At 41.7% G+C, this 12,188-nt stretch overlaps 1 protein-coding gene across 2 annotated transcripts in view; it reads right to left on the bottom strand.

The window, feature by feature from the left end:
* Nucleotides 1-567: 567 nt before the first annotated feature.
* USF3 (upstream transcription factor family member 3) overlaps nucleotides 568-12,188 on the bottom strand; it is a 68,378-nt gene continuing 56,757 nt past the window's right edge. The window contains exons 1-3 of one of the 2 annotated variants that reach the window (XM_034788155.1): nucleotides 11,388-12,046; nucleotides 11,197-11,293; nucleotides 568-8,314 (exon numbers count right to left, since the gene is read on the bottom strand). In XM_034788155.1, the coding sequence (XP_034644046.1) occupies nucleotides 1,875-8,314; nucleotides 11,197-11,284 (6,528 nt within the window). In that variant the 5' untranslated portion in view covers nucleotides 11,285-11,293; nucleotides 11,388-12,046 and the 3' untranslated portion in view covers nucleotides 568-1,874. Of the gene's footprint in view, nucleotides 8,315-11,196; nucleotides 11,294-11,387; nucleotides 12,047-12,188 lie in introns of those variants that run through there. The other variant, XM_034788145.1, reaches the window with a different exon arrangement.

Below are 12,188 nucleotides of genomic sequence, written 5' to 3'. Positions count from 1 at the left end.
GCCAGAGCAGCGCAAAGAGGCCTACTGTATATGAGAATCAGGTCCTCAGTCTACCAACAAAACTGGCTACATCCATGTGGGCCCACAGCTGGGGGTGAACAAAGAGACTCCTTTTTTCAAGCACATCCACAAATGAGAATGGACTAGGCGGTGACGGTTCATAGCCACAATGGAGTGTGGCCTGGCCTCCCCCATCCCTCAAGCATTTGGCAGCAGGCACAGGAGGAGATCATGCTGCAGCTTTCAGGAGCAGGTCTATAGAGCACTCTACAGCTCAGTACACCTAGTGCTGCTTGAAGCATTTTGCCTGCACCTGGTCTGCACAGGAAGGATGCCTCAGAGAAATTCTGGCTGTTACCCCTCATTGTGGCCCGAGCATGATCCTATAGTTTAGGGAGATAGGGATAGGAGGGCTGGTGGAAGCAAAAATAAGAAAAATCTGGAGTGATGGTTTTGGATGAATACAAAAAAAGACTTCTGCCTTCCTTCAAGATAATTATGTTGCAGTAGTCACTAAATAAATACCACTTACCTAGGTCCGTCCTCACTTAATGAAGTGAATTCACTTAATGAAATGGGACCAAACAGTGTACAATTCTTTTGCAAATATTAAAAGAAAATCAAAACAAAATCAGTAAACATCTGTCCCTCTCGCCCTCCCCCACAAATCAGAAAGAATTTCCCTATATGCTGTGTGTTTAAGAATTGACACATTCATCTCTCTGCCCCACCCACAATCACACTGGGTTAGCTAAAAGGTGCTATTTAAGTGCAAAGTATTAATATTAAATTAGGCCTTGATCCTGCCATTCACAGTGAGTGGGCAGATTGCTGTGTCCACAGGGGAGCCCTTTTACCTTCACTGGGGTTCCATGTAGGCATAGTAGTTTGCCCATTTGCTGTGAATTACAGGAAGGGTCCTTAATCCAAAGAACGGAGGAAAGCGGACGTAGATACAAGGACATGGATTACAAGGGGGAAAAAAAGACTCAAAGAAAGTGCTAAACAAGGTATAGGGAAGATACCTTGAGGTAACTTGCAGCATACAAACAACTGACAGATGCCGGCTGTGTCTATGTTGATTACACTAAAAGGGGTAATAAATTATATTAAAAAACTCTATACACTGTTCAGCAGGAGCTGATGCCGTTCCACATACAAATCTGAATAAAATTCTTCTCCACAGAAAGTGACAGCAAATCATGTTTTAAGGGAAACAATGTTTTAAAATAACAAATGTTTTACTGCTGCTCAGAAGCTGACCCTGGAAACATACACACAGATTTTTACCTGATTAACTCAGCCTTAATTAGAATGTACGTCACAAGCTTTAACAGACAAAAAGCCAATGTCTTTATCAACTAAAACTGGCTTGATACCAACTTGACTTAAAGACCAGGTATGTGCGAGGCTCTTTAAGATACTTTACAAAAACAAACAAACCCAACTTCTAAACAGTTCACTTTATCTTCTGGACAAGTTAATTAACCAAGAATTAAAATAAAAACTCAAGCACTTATTTCCTCCAGTCTCATCTCCCACAAGGCTAATCTTTTACTTGGTACTTTAGATCCAAGAGCTGAAAAAGTATCAGTTATTCTGGAACGATCAGATTTTTGAATGCTGTAAAATCAACATTCAATATTTGCACAGCTCTAGGTGTTGCATTCTTACTGTTAATAAGAATTGCTATAGGCACTGGTGCTTTAAAGTTAGTAAGTGGGTGGATATACAGTATGTATATTAATACAGAAGTACCCACATATATACATACTTTTAGACAAACAGTGATGCTATGAATGGTCTCTTCAAGGATGCCTTTTTTTTTTTAATATAAACATAACCCCTCAGACTAAACGTCAGTCTATTAATTTTCATACAGCTGAACTACAATCATGACCTAGAATATGGCTTATGTTGTGGGCAGGTCGGTTTGAGGATTGCTTGGAAGAATCTGAAGCGGACGTGTTTGCTATTGAAAGCAAAGGCGACATTGCCGAACCATCTGGAGGAAGAGCTGTGGCTATTTCTGGAAACAAAGATGTCAAGTTAAAATTGGATAAGTGTGACGTATTGGTCATGTGCATTGGCGGCATATCTGGGAGAAGAGGAAAACTTGGCTGAGCAAAACCAACTGGTCTGGGAGGAGATAAAATGGATCCAAATCGATTGTTTAAACCTCCGCTACTGGGCTTTTCTGTGCTTGGATTAGGAAACATTTGATTGGGAAAGTAAGGGATAGAAATGTCATTGGACAGAGTAGGATGAGCAGGAGAATAAGACGGATAGAAAGATGGCAGTGTATTTTGAGGATCTACTGGGATTAGGGCTGGTGTTCGAGTGGCACTAGGCTGAGTAACCGGTGGAATGAAAGAAGTATTGGCATTTATTGGTGGATTCATACTACCCTCTGGAATAAAAGGGAATCCAAAATTTTGAGACAAAGCATGCTGGTCAGGGGCTGCATTATCATTAGACACTTGAGGGCCATCAGACATAAAACGGACAATGCTGCCTCTTTTTTCTATTGTAGACTGTTGGCGCCCAAGGATCATACTGCCACCAGTAGACAGGGGAAGATGGGGCAGACTAGGGTCAAATACATTTCCATGTCTTTGATTTCCAGTTCGATTCCTTTCAGGCTGGCGGATTTTAGAACCACTATTATCCTGCAGAGGATGCCTTGATCGCTGAGTAACTGAAGAATTTGGCTGACGAACAGATGGTTGCCCTTGCTCAGCATTCCCATGAGAGATAGCAGGGTGTGGGAGAGCTGGACGGACAACTCCATGCATGTTGCTAGAAACAGGTGTATTCATGTGGCTCTTGGTTCCATGACTGTCAGTCATTCTCATGGGATTGGACTTCTGTACAGAAATATTTGGGCTTGTGTTTCGACCTTGAATATCTCCTGAGGAGGAAGAACTTGAAAAAGGAATATTTAAAGAACTATTCCTAGTATTAATTGTACCCATAGACATGTCACAACTTTCTCTATTCTGACCTTCACCATCTCTTCGAATGTGGACGGTCTCTCGTGCTGGGGGACAATTATATTCAATTGTGGAGGATGCACTGCACTGTGTATTCCTCTGATGTTCCGAAATTGATCTTTGGCTTCCACTAACCTGATCTCCAAGGTGAGGGGCAAGTAAACTCTGCATAAAACTTTGGTGGCATGTATTTTCATTGTCCCTTGGCGGAAGAGCATTTCCTGTTGGAATACCCCGAACCGGTTGATAGGGCAATCTCTTTTGTCTCTCTATGGGTGGCCCAGTATTTTGACTAATTCGAAAAGCTTGTGATTGCATGCCCCTGAGGGATGATACAGAGTTACCAATTTCACTATTTCTTGAGGCCTGTACATCAAAATTGCCTGTTGGCTGTTGGCTGGCCCCATTTGGTTTGAATGTCTGACAATCAGAAAGACGTTGAACTTCTGAGCCAACTGCATGGTCTACAGATATACGACTCTGCATGTTATGAATTACCAAACCTTTATTCCTAGACACATCAAGGTAACTTCTCATTTCAAGCTGGTCTGGAACCCTAGAGCCTTGAAGGGATATCCCTATTCTCTGTTCTGAATTAGAAGGCGTCTTCCCAATAAGTGCCTCTGCAGAGTAACTAGAAACTCTGTTTCTTTCTTGTCTGTGTGGGGCACAGGCCATATCCGATGGCCTAGTTACAATACTTGGCTGGGACACCATTTGTTGCTCCAAGCCCCTGGCGGTCAGAAGTCTCTGCATCTGATTATGTCCAGATACGTGTTCGGATGAAACCCCTGAGCCTTGCTGTCTGTTGCCAACATCCTGTTGCTGATGATGCATAATATCCTGATTTAGATGGCTCTGAGGATGGGTATGATGGTTTCTGCTTGTTGAAGGGTTTTCACAGTTCTTTTCAGGCTGGGAAGCTCCAAAGTGCTGCTGCATTTGCTGCTGTATTTGCTGGTGGTGGGGATGAGGCTGTCCACTTTTTTGCCGAGTTTGATCATTTCCATGATGCTTCTGCTGTAAAGAAAGTTGACTGGCTTGGGTTCCCTGGACAAGGCTTCGTTTCTTTTGCATTTGTACCTCTTGCTGTATTGCTCTTTGTTGGTGGACACTGTGGGATTGAGAATGGACTGAGCTCTCTGCATGAGGAACGTGGTGCTGTAGCTGATATAAGTGATGCCTCTCTCTTAACTGTCCAGCCTGCTGTTGTTTTAAGTATGGGTGGTTACTGTGAAGATGAGATACGCCTTGAGCAGGTACATGTTGTATAGCTTGCAGATGCTGACCTCCAGTCTGACCTTGCTGCTCTGAAATGGATGGCTGAGAACTGCACTGAACTTCAGTTTGCCTCAAAGCAGACGTCACAAAGTTGTTGTTGGATGGGAATAATCTGTTAAGACCATCTGTGTGCCCTTGATTGCTCACTAACGCAACCGGATTGGATGAATTAGGAGGGATCTGACTAACCAACATTTGAGTTTGGTCAGCAATACTGTCTGGTGTTCGGTTCGTCAATGCCACGTCTTCAAGCCTGACAGGCGTTGTCTGACACTGCTTCTGCCTCTTCGCTGAAGAAAGCAGAAGGTCCTCTTGGACAGCACGTTTAGCAGAGTCTTTGCGACTTTCATGGTTTTGCTGCTTTAAGTGTGGTTCCTGCATCTGTGGAGCCTGCATGGTGTTTGCCCTAATAGCACTCAGTTGATCTTGAGCATATTCAGTCATCATAGCTGATCCCGGAGATTGACTGACATAGGAACTAGATGATATGGACCGAATCCCTGTGGCGGGAACAGCTGCTTGCTCTGAAGGCTGGGATAAACCTGAACAACTTACAAGGGGGTGGATGATGCGACTTTGATGTATGAGATTATTTACACTTAAACTGGTTACATTTGGTGACTGGGAAGTTGAAATCTGTACAGTATTTGATGTTTCCACTCCTACAGAACAGCTTGGTTTTTCCACTGGTCTATCAACATTTGTTTGCACTGGATCCTGAGCATGGAATTTGTTTGGTGCTGCTTCCAACTGTCCTACATTAGCTTTGACTGTTTGTGGTTTAAAAGGCTGCTGCTCGCTTTCCAAAGGTGCAACTTCAGAAGACTTAGCGGCAGCATCCCTTAAACTAACTTGTATTCCCCCTCCACTTTTTTCAAGGTTCTCTTGGTCAAAAATGGCTCTTGCTGCAAGAGCTACAATGTCAGTTTGCTCTGAAAAAGTGCAACTGTTACATGTATTTGTTGATGTGCTGCTGGTAACATCTTCCCTAGATGTGTCTGGCAACATGGATGCAACTGAGAAGCCACGACTACTCCCAGAGCTAGTTGACATTGGAGAGTCCGCCTGCCTGCTAGCAATAAGAGAACCACTAACAACCTCTTGATCGGAAATGCAGGAATGATGTTGCATGAGAGTGTCACCTTCAGTGTTCATTAACAAAAGTTCCTGCTTCTCAGGCAAATCAACATTTGATTTTATTGTTTTAGAGTTTTCTGGGGGGAAATCAGAATGTTCCACCTGAAGCGAAAAGGAGGGTTTTAGCATCGCTGTTCTTTCTTTAGTAAGGTCAGACAGCATTTTGGTTAGACCTTGTCCCTCTAACAAGTCTGTGGTTTGCATCACAATTGATGAGTCTTGCCCAACACCGCAGGTCTCTGAAATGCTTTCTGCCTCAGAAGCATGGTCTGTCGTTACACTGTTTTGTGGTGCTGATGCCCCAGAAACCTGAGAAATTGTCACATGTGCTTCAGTGGCAGAGGACATTGAGATGCTGGTGGTAACACACGATTTGGAAGATTCTGGCAACATAGAGTCAGGTAACGGGTTATTCCGAGATGTTTGTAGAAGAGCAGGGGAATCTTTGGAACTTGATGGAACCAGTACAAACTGTTCTGACATCACAGATTCTAGCGGTGATGAACTTGGTACCTCTGTTGAACTCAGCTCTGGTAAACTCACCATCTGTTCAGAACTCAGAGTCTCTTTGGATTGACAGTCAGAAATGCTTAAATCAGTTGGTGCTGCCATGCTGTTTGCTTGTGATACTATAGGCATGTTTTCAAGCAGTCCTTCACTATTTGACTGCTCTGCTGTAGCTTCCACATTAGTGCAATCAAGCTTCCCTGCATCTCTGCAAGGATTCACTGGACATGATACTTTGCTGTTGGCTGCTAAATGTTTTTTAGTACTTGTCTTTTTGTTTGTCCTTTTTGATTTTATGTTTGATGGCAAACCAGCAGAAGCTTTTTTTGGAGAAGTGTTTATAGAATTAGAAGCACTGGATAACACTGTTGAACTTTCAGTAGCTATGGAAGATGCTGCAGAAGTTGGTAATGAAACACCGTTAATTGGGGCAATCTGGCTGCTGGCAGTTGTTGGATTAGTAGGCTGACTAAGGGACAGCTGTAAACAGCTTTGCCCAGCCATTTGTGATATGCTCTGATTGAGGTTAGCTAAAGCACCAAATGTATTGAGGGCAACATTGGTATTCGGATCTTCGCTAGTGGTAGGTTGAATAATTTGCATAGGGGCTTGATTTGAAGCTCCAGATGAGGACATCATAGGTTGCAATGCAAACAGCTGTCCATTTAAAGAAATAGTCTGAGGCTGTTGTTGATTTGACATTGTAACGGAAAAAGTTTGTGTAGCGCTAGAAGATGGTAAAGAAGGTGGTCTTGGTAATATATGGACAAGATGTTTCCCTCCAAAAGTTTGTGGAGCAGAGGTATTTTGCACAGAGCTGTTAGAGCTTGCTATTGGACTGGCTCCATTCACAGGAACTCTGAGAGAACCAGGGGGCTGTGCAGAGAGGAGAGGAAGAGAATTCTGATTAGCTGCTTGTATAATTACAATCTGCTGACCAACGGTTTGGCTGGGGACTTCAGCTCTCACCACTGGGGGACATGGCGTGGTGTTAGGAGGCTGGAGAATTATGACATTCTGATTAGCTGGTACCGCAGTAACAGCTGACCCAATTGTCTGAGCCATCTGAATTACCTGCATAGCTGAATTCAATGGAAAGATGTTTCCAGCAGGCTGTGTTTTAACCTGTGGTTGAGTGATTAATGGCTGCATAGGTACAGATGGGCAAGAGGGCAAGGTAACAACAATTTCTTCAGCTGCCTGCCCATCTCCAGGCACAGAAGTATTCAAACTGATGCTTGGAGCTAAATGTCTGTTCTGTGTGGAAGATATGGTACCAGCACCATTAACTGGCTCGTTTAACAATGCAGTCATAACACTGGATGGTGTCTGGGTTAGTGGCTGAACGGTGTTTCCTGCTAGCTGCAAAGTAGTCCATGTGGTTTGTGTAATTCCAGCTGAAGGGATCCGTGTAAGGCTACTCATGTTTTTCAAATCAGAAGTGCCAACACCTGAGGAGCCTGAAAAAGACCAACAGTTGTCTAATGGACCAGCAGGCAGTGTGCTTATTGTTGTTACAGCCTTAACAGTTTCTATTGCAGAAGTCACAGGCACTCCAGCACTACTTAATAAGTCTGTACTTTTGAGGATGTTTACTGAAGAGAAGCTATCCACAATGGAGAGTCTCACAGATGGGGTACAAGTGGTATCAGTTGCTGAAACGACAAACCTTTCTTGAAATTCACTTCTAGGATCCTGTATGGTTGAAGAGGTCACATTCACCTGTTGAACTTGAGAGGCCTCTACGGTGGTGTTAGAAGGAATGCTGATGCCATGCATGATTGTTTTTTTCATTAACTTGGTGCATTCTTGTCCATTTTTAATTTTGGGGACATTTTGATCATTCTGTGGTGTGCTACTTGAGGAACACTGTAATTCTTGTTCTGTCCCAGACTGAGAAGCATTCTGTGAGCTTGCAGTAGCAGAGGTAAGCATGTCCTGCTCATTCTCTGAGGTGGAAAGCTCAAGAACATTCTCAGCAGGAACTGGTTGATTGGACGCCAATGGAGAAACTGTGGTCTGAGACCATGGCTTGTTTTCTGTGGGGTAAACACCAGAAATGGTCACAGGAGTCACTAAGTTGCAAGTTCTCTGAACTGGTACAACATTGGCAGTTTGTTTTTGTAAGTTATGACCAACATTAAAAGTTATTCCCTGGACAGATGCCCCCTGGTTATTTCCACCAGGTTGACTCCCATTCGAATAGACAATGATGTTCTTTTGAACCTGATCGCTAGGAATAACAACAGAGACCTTTGCACTTTTGAGATTCCCTTTCCAGTGAATTGTGGGATCATCGTACAGGCAAATGTCATTTGCTTTCAGTAGTTCTATGTATCGCCCATTTTCCTTCTGGAGTTCATCCAACTGTTTCCGGAGCTTTTTTATCTCTTCAGCTGCAAAACAGTGAGAATACAACTTTACAGTGGTGTCATTAAAAATGCTGGAAAAGATTATTGTCATCATGTGATTTGGGAGACAGACTCTAAGTGTCACTGTAATAAACTGTTAATATGACATGTCTCTAAAACCCATACTTATAAGGGCTTCTAAGTACGGCCAAGTCTCTTTTACGGTATGGCATCCTACCACCTTCCTGCTCAGTTTAGTAATGTCACACCAGAGCACTCAGCCACTGTAATAGACAGATACATTTGTTTTTCCAACTAGGCCATCTGTTAGTGGACTAAATCATACTGGAAGTTTAGGACACTTGATGAAATTCTATAACAAATGAAAAAAGCATTGGCACATTAATTTGTCTTTTCTCTGTGGCCAGACACCTGTACTGCACGGATATTGGTAACTGCATTGGTATTCTTTTGGCTTTCCAGTTCATTTTTACGTTTTATTAAACCCTCTGTAGTATTTACACAGAAATGGACAAGAAAATATTTTTGTAATGGACCTAGGGACAGGTGTGATATCTAAAATGAATTAAAATTAATTTTTAAAACTGACTATATTTCAAGTTGAAATTAGCCCTTTAAAAGCACAAACTATAGGGACAAACAGAATCATAGACCACAATAAAATTACAGTAAAAGAATGACTCAGTGGTATCTGTTACTGTTTTATAGTGCTTATTTTTAATAAGGTTGCTCTCGAAAGCAAAATATTTTAACATGATTTTTTGGGGGGGAGGAAGGGGTGTCCCAAAAAACATGCTATCAACTTTCAAGATACTTGAGAGTAGAGAGGCAGCAGCCCCAGAGTAGCCCCATAGGAAGACCCCCCACCCCCATGTTTGTAATTAGATCACTTAATTCTGAAATTTATGGGAGGTTTTTCATAGATTCCAAGGCCAGAAGGGACCATTGTGATTATCTAGTCTGATCTCTTGTATAAAACAAGCCATAGAACTTCCCCCCAAAATTTTCCTAGAGCATATTTTTTAGAAAAACATCCAATCTTGATTTAAATATTTCCAGTGATGGAGAATCCATGACAACCCTTGGTAAATTGTTCCAACAGTTAACTATACTCACTATTAAAAACTGACATCTTATTTCCCTTCTGAATTTGTCTAGCTTCAACTTCCAGAAAATTGGATAATATTATAAAACTTTCTCTATGAGACTGAGGAGCCCATTTTCAAATATTTGTTCCCTACATAGGTGCTTATAGCCTGTAAATGAAGTCATCCCTTAACCTTTTTGTTAAAATAAACAGATTGAGCTCTTTGAATCTATCACTGTAAGGCAGGTTTTCTAATCTTTTAATCACTTCTGTGGCTCTTCTCTGAACCCTTTCCAATTTATCAGTATCCTTCCTGAACTGAGGACACCAGAACTGGACACAGAATTCCAGCAGCCAAGGAGTCAAATAACCTCTCTACTTTTACTCAGTATTCCCCTACTTATCCATCCAAGAATCGTATTAGGTCTTTTGGCCACAGCGTTGCATTGGGAGCACATGTTCAGCTGATTATCCACCATGACTTTCCATATCTCTGTCACAGTCAATGCTTCTTAGGATAGAATCCCCATCCTGTAAGTATGGCCTACATACTTTGTTCCTAGATGTATTCTTTACATCTAGCCATATTAAAATGTATGTTGTTTACTTGTGTCCAGCTTAACAAACGATCCAGATCGCTCTGTATCAGTGACCTGTCCTCTTCACTATTTATCACTTCCCTAGGTTTTGTGTCATCTGCAAACTTTATCAGTGATGATTTTATGTTTTCTTCCAGGACATTGATAAAGATCTTCAACAGCATAGGAGCAGGAACTAATCCCTATGGGCCCTGACTAGAAACACACCTGTTCAATGATAATTCCCCATTCACTGTCACATTTTGAGACCTTTCACTTAGCCAGTTTTTAATCAATTTAATGTGTGCCATGTTAATTTTATAGCTTTCTAGTTTTTAATCAAAATGTCATGCAGTACCAAGTCAAATGCCCTAAAGAAGTCTAAGTATGTTACATCAGCACTATTACCTTAATCAACCAAACTTGTAATCTCATCAAAAAAAAGATACCAAGTTAATTTTGCAGGATCCATTTTTCATAAATCCATGTTGATTGGCATTAGTTACATTACTCTCCTTTAATTCTTGATTAATCAAGTCCCATATCAGCTGCTCCATTATCAATGTCAGACTGACAGACCTATAATTACCCAGGTCATCCCAGTTACCCATTTTAAAAAGACTGGCACAATATTAGCTTTCTCTGGTCCAATTACTCTGGTCTATTCAATTACAGGCAACAGATGCGAGGGCAGTCAAATTAAAACAACTCAAAGTGGAATCTGCAGAAATTATTGCATTAAGTGTAAACTTATCAATGACAATATTCCATGATGGGGATGCTTCAATTTGCTATAGTTAGATGCAAGAATGTGCAGTAGGGCATATGCCTCAACTTTCTTGTTTTCAAGTTACCTTAAGCAACCATTTCTCCTCTCCACCCCTATAAACCCTTGGGATTCCCCAGTTTGTTGATCCAGCTGAAGTAAAGAATTGCTGATTTCATTACTAGTCTCACTAGCCAAGGAGAACAGGAATGAAATGCATAAAGAACACAATGAATTCATTAATGCTCCAGGGATGAAGCTGCTGCCTTGTAGCAATGAGAAAGAACACGGGATGGGAACAATGGTGATGTCATGTCACTATGCCACATCCTCACTGGATTAGTAAGGAGAGGAGAGTATTAATATACTATTGTGGGAAAAAACAGCACTGATCTAATACAGTACACCCAGTGCCACATTACCACGATGGAAGAGAAAGGGAAATTCAAGAACCTTCACAACATTTCATACTTACCTTGTTCATTGTTCCCTCCATTCAACAGGAGTTCATCATTTTGCCTTTTCATTTCTGTTATATATTTAAAGGCCTGATCCAGGATCATGTTCTTACTCTACAAAAGAATGTGTGTATAATTAGGGGAAAAGATCTATCAATGAAACTTTTAAAATCAAAAGCAGACCTCCTAGTGACATCACTTTTCAAACCTGGGATTTCAACTGGAATGTTCATTTTAAGGATGTGCCAAACTTGTCTGACATTTTTAATTATTTCCCTTGTATTTTCCTTCCAAAAAAGATTGGTTACTTTCTTCACAGTATGTGTGGTTCTTTGGGATGCTTTGTCCACATGCCTTCCACTTCTGTTGACATGCAACCCATTCCTGAAATAAAATTCCTTTTGGTTAGCAGTGACCATTGGGGCCATTGACTGTGCCATCAATGTCCTTGTACCCCTCCACTCCAGGGAGTAAAGAGCAGAGTGGGCCCAACTGTTCCTCAGTTTCTTTGATGATACTGAATCCTACAGCCATAGGACTCTGCAGAAGCAGGGAAGGAGGGTGGGTCATGGAATCCAAGTGAACAACACATCTTGTAAGTTAAAGTAACTGTTTTTAGAGTGATTGTCCAGATGGATGCCAGTTCTGTGGCTTGCAAGCAGTGATCTCATAGTTAGAAGGTGGGTGCTTGGAGTCCTATTTAAATAAGGATTTCGGGACAGTTCTGTCAAAGCAGGCATCTGATCTTGAAGTCTCAACAAAGGAATAATATTGGATAACAGTATGGACTGATCCCCATGTAGCCACCCTGCACATTTCTGAAATACAGGTGCTTCTCTAAGAAGAAGCAGAAGCTGTCTAAATCCTGGTGGACGGATCTCTAAATGATATAATACAGTTAGACAACTTTTCAGTGATAACAGCTTGACCTTTAACCCTATCTCCGAAGGCTACGAAGAGCATGGGGAAGCTTCTGAAGGATCTTCTACTATGTCCAGGTACTATGAAA

Source organism: Trachemys scripta, chromosome 1 (genome assembly GCF_013100865.1).
Source record: "Trachemys scripta elegans isolate TJP31775 chromosome 1, CAS_Tse_1.0, whole genome shotgun sequence".
Taxonomy (NCBI): domain Eukaryota; kingdom Metazoa; phylum Chordata; order Testudines; family Emydidae; genus Trachemys; species Trachemys scripta.
The sequence above is the reverse complement of the archived record's forward strand: the minus strand, read 5'-3'. Positions and strand labels throughout refer to the sequence as shown.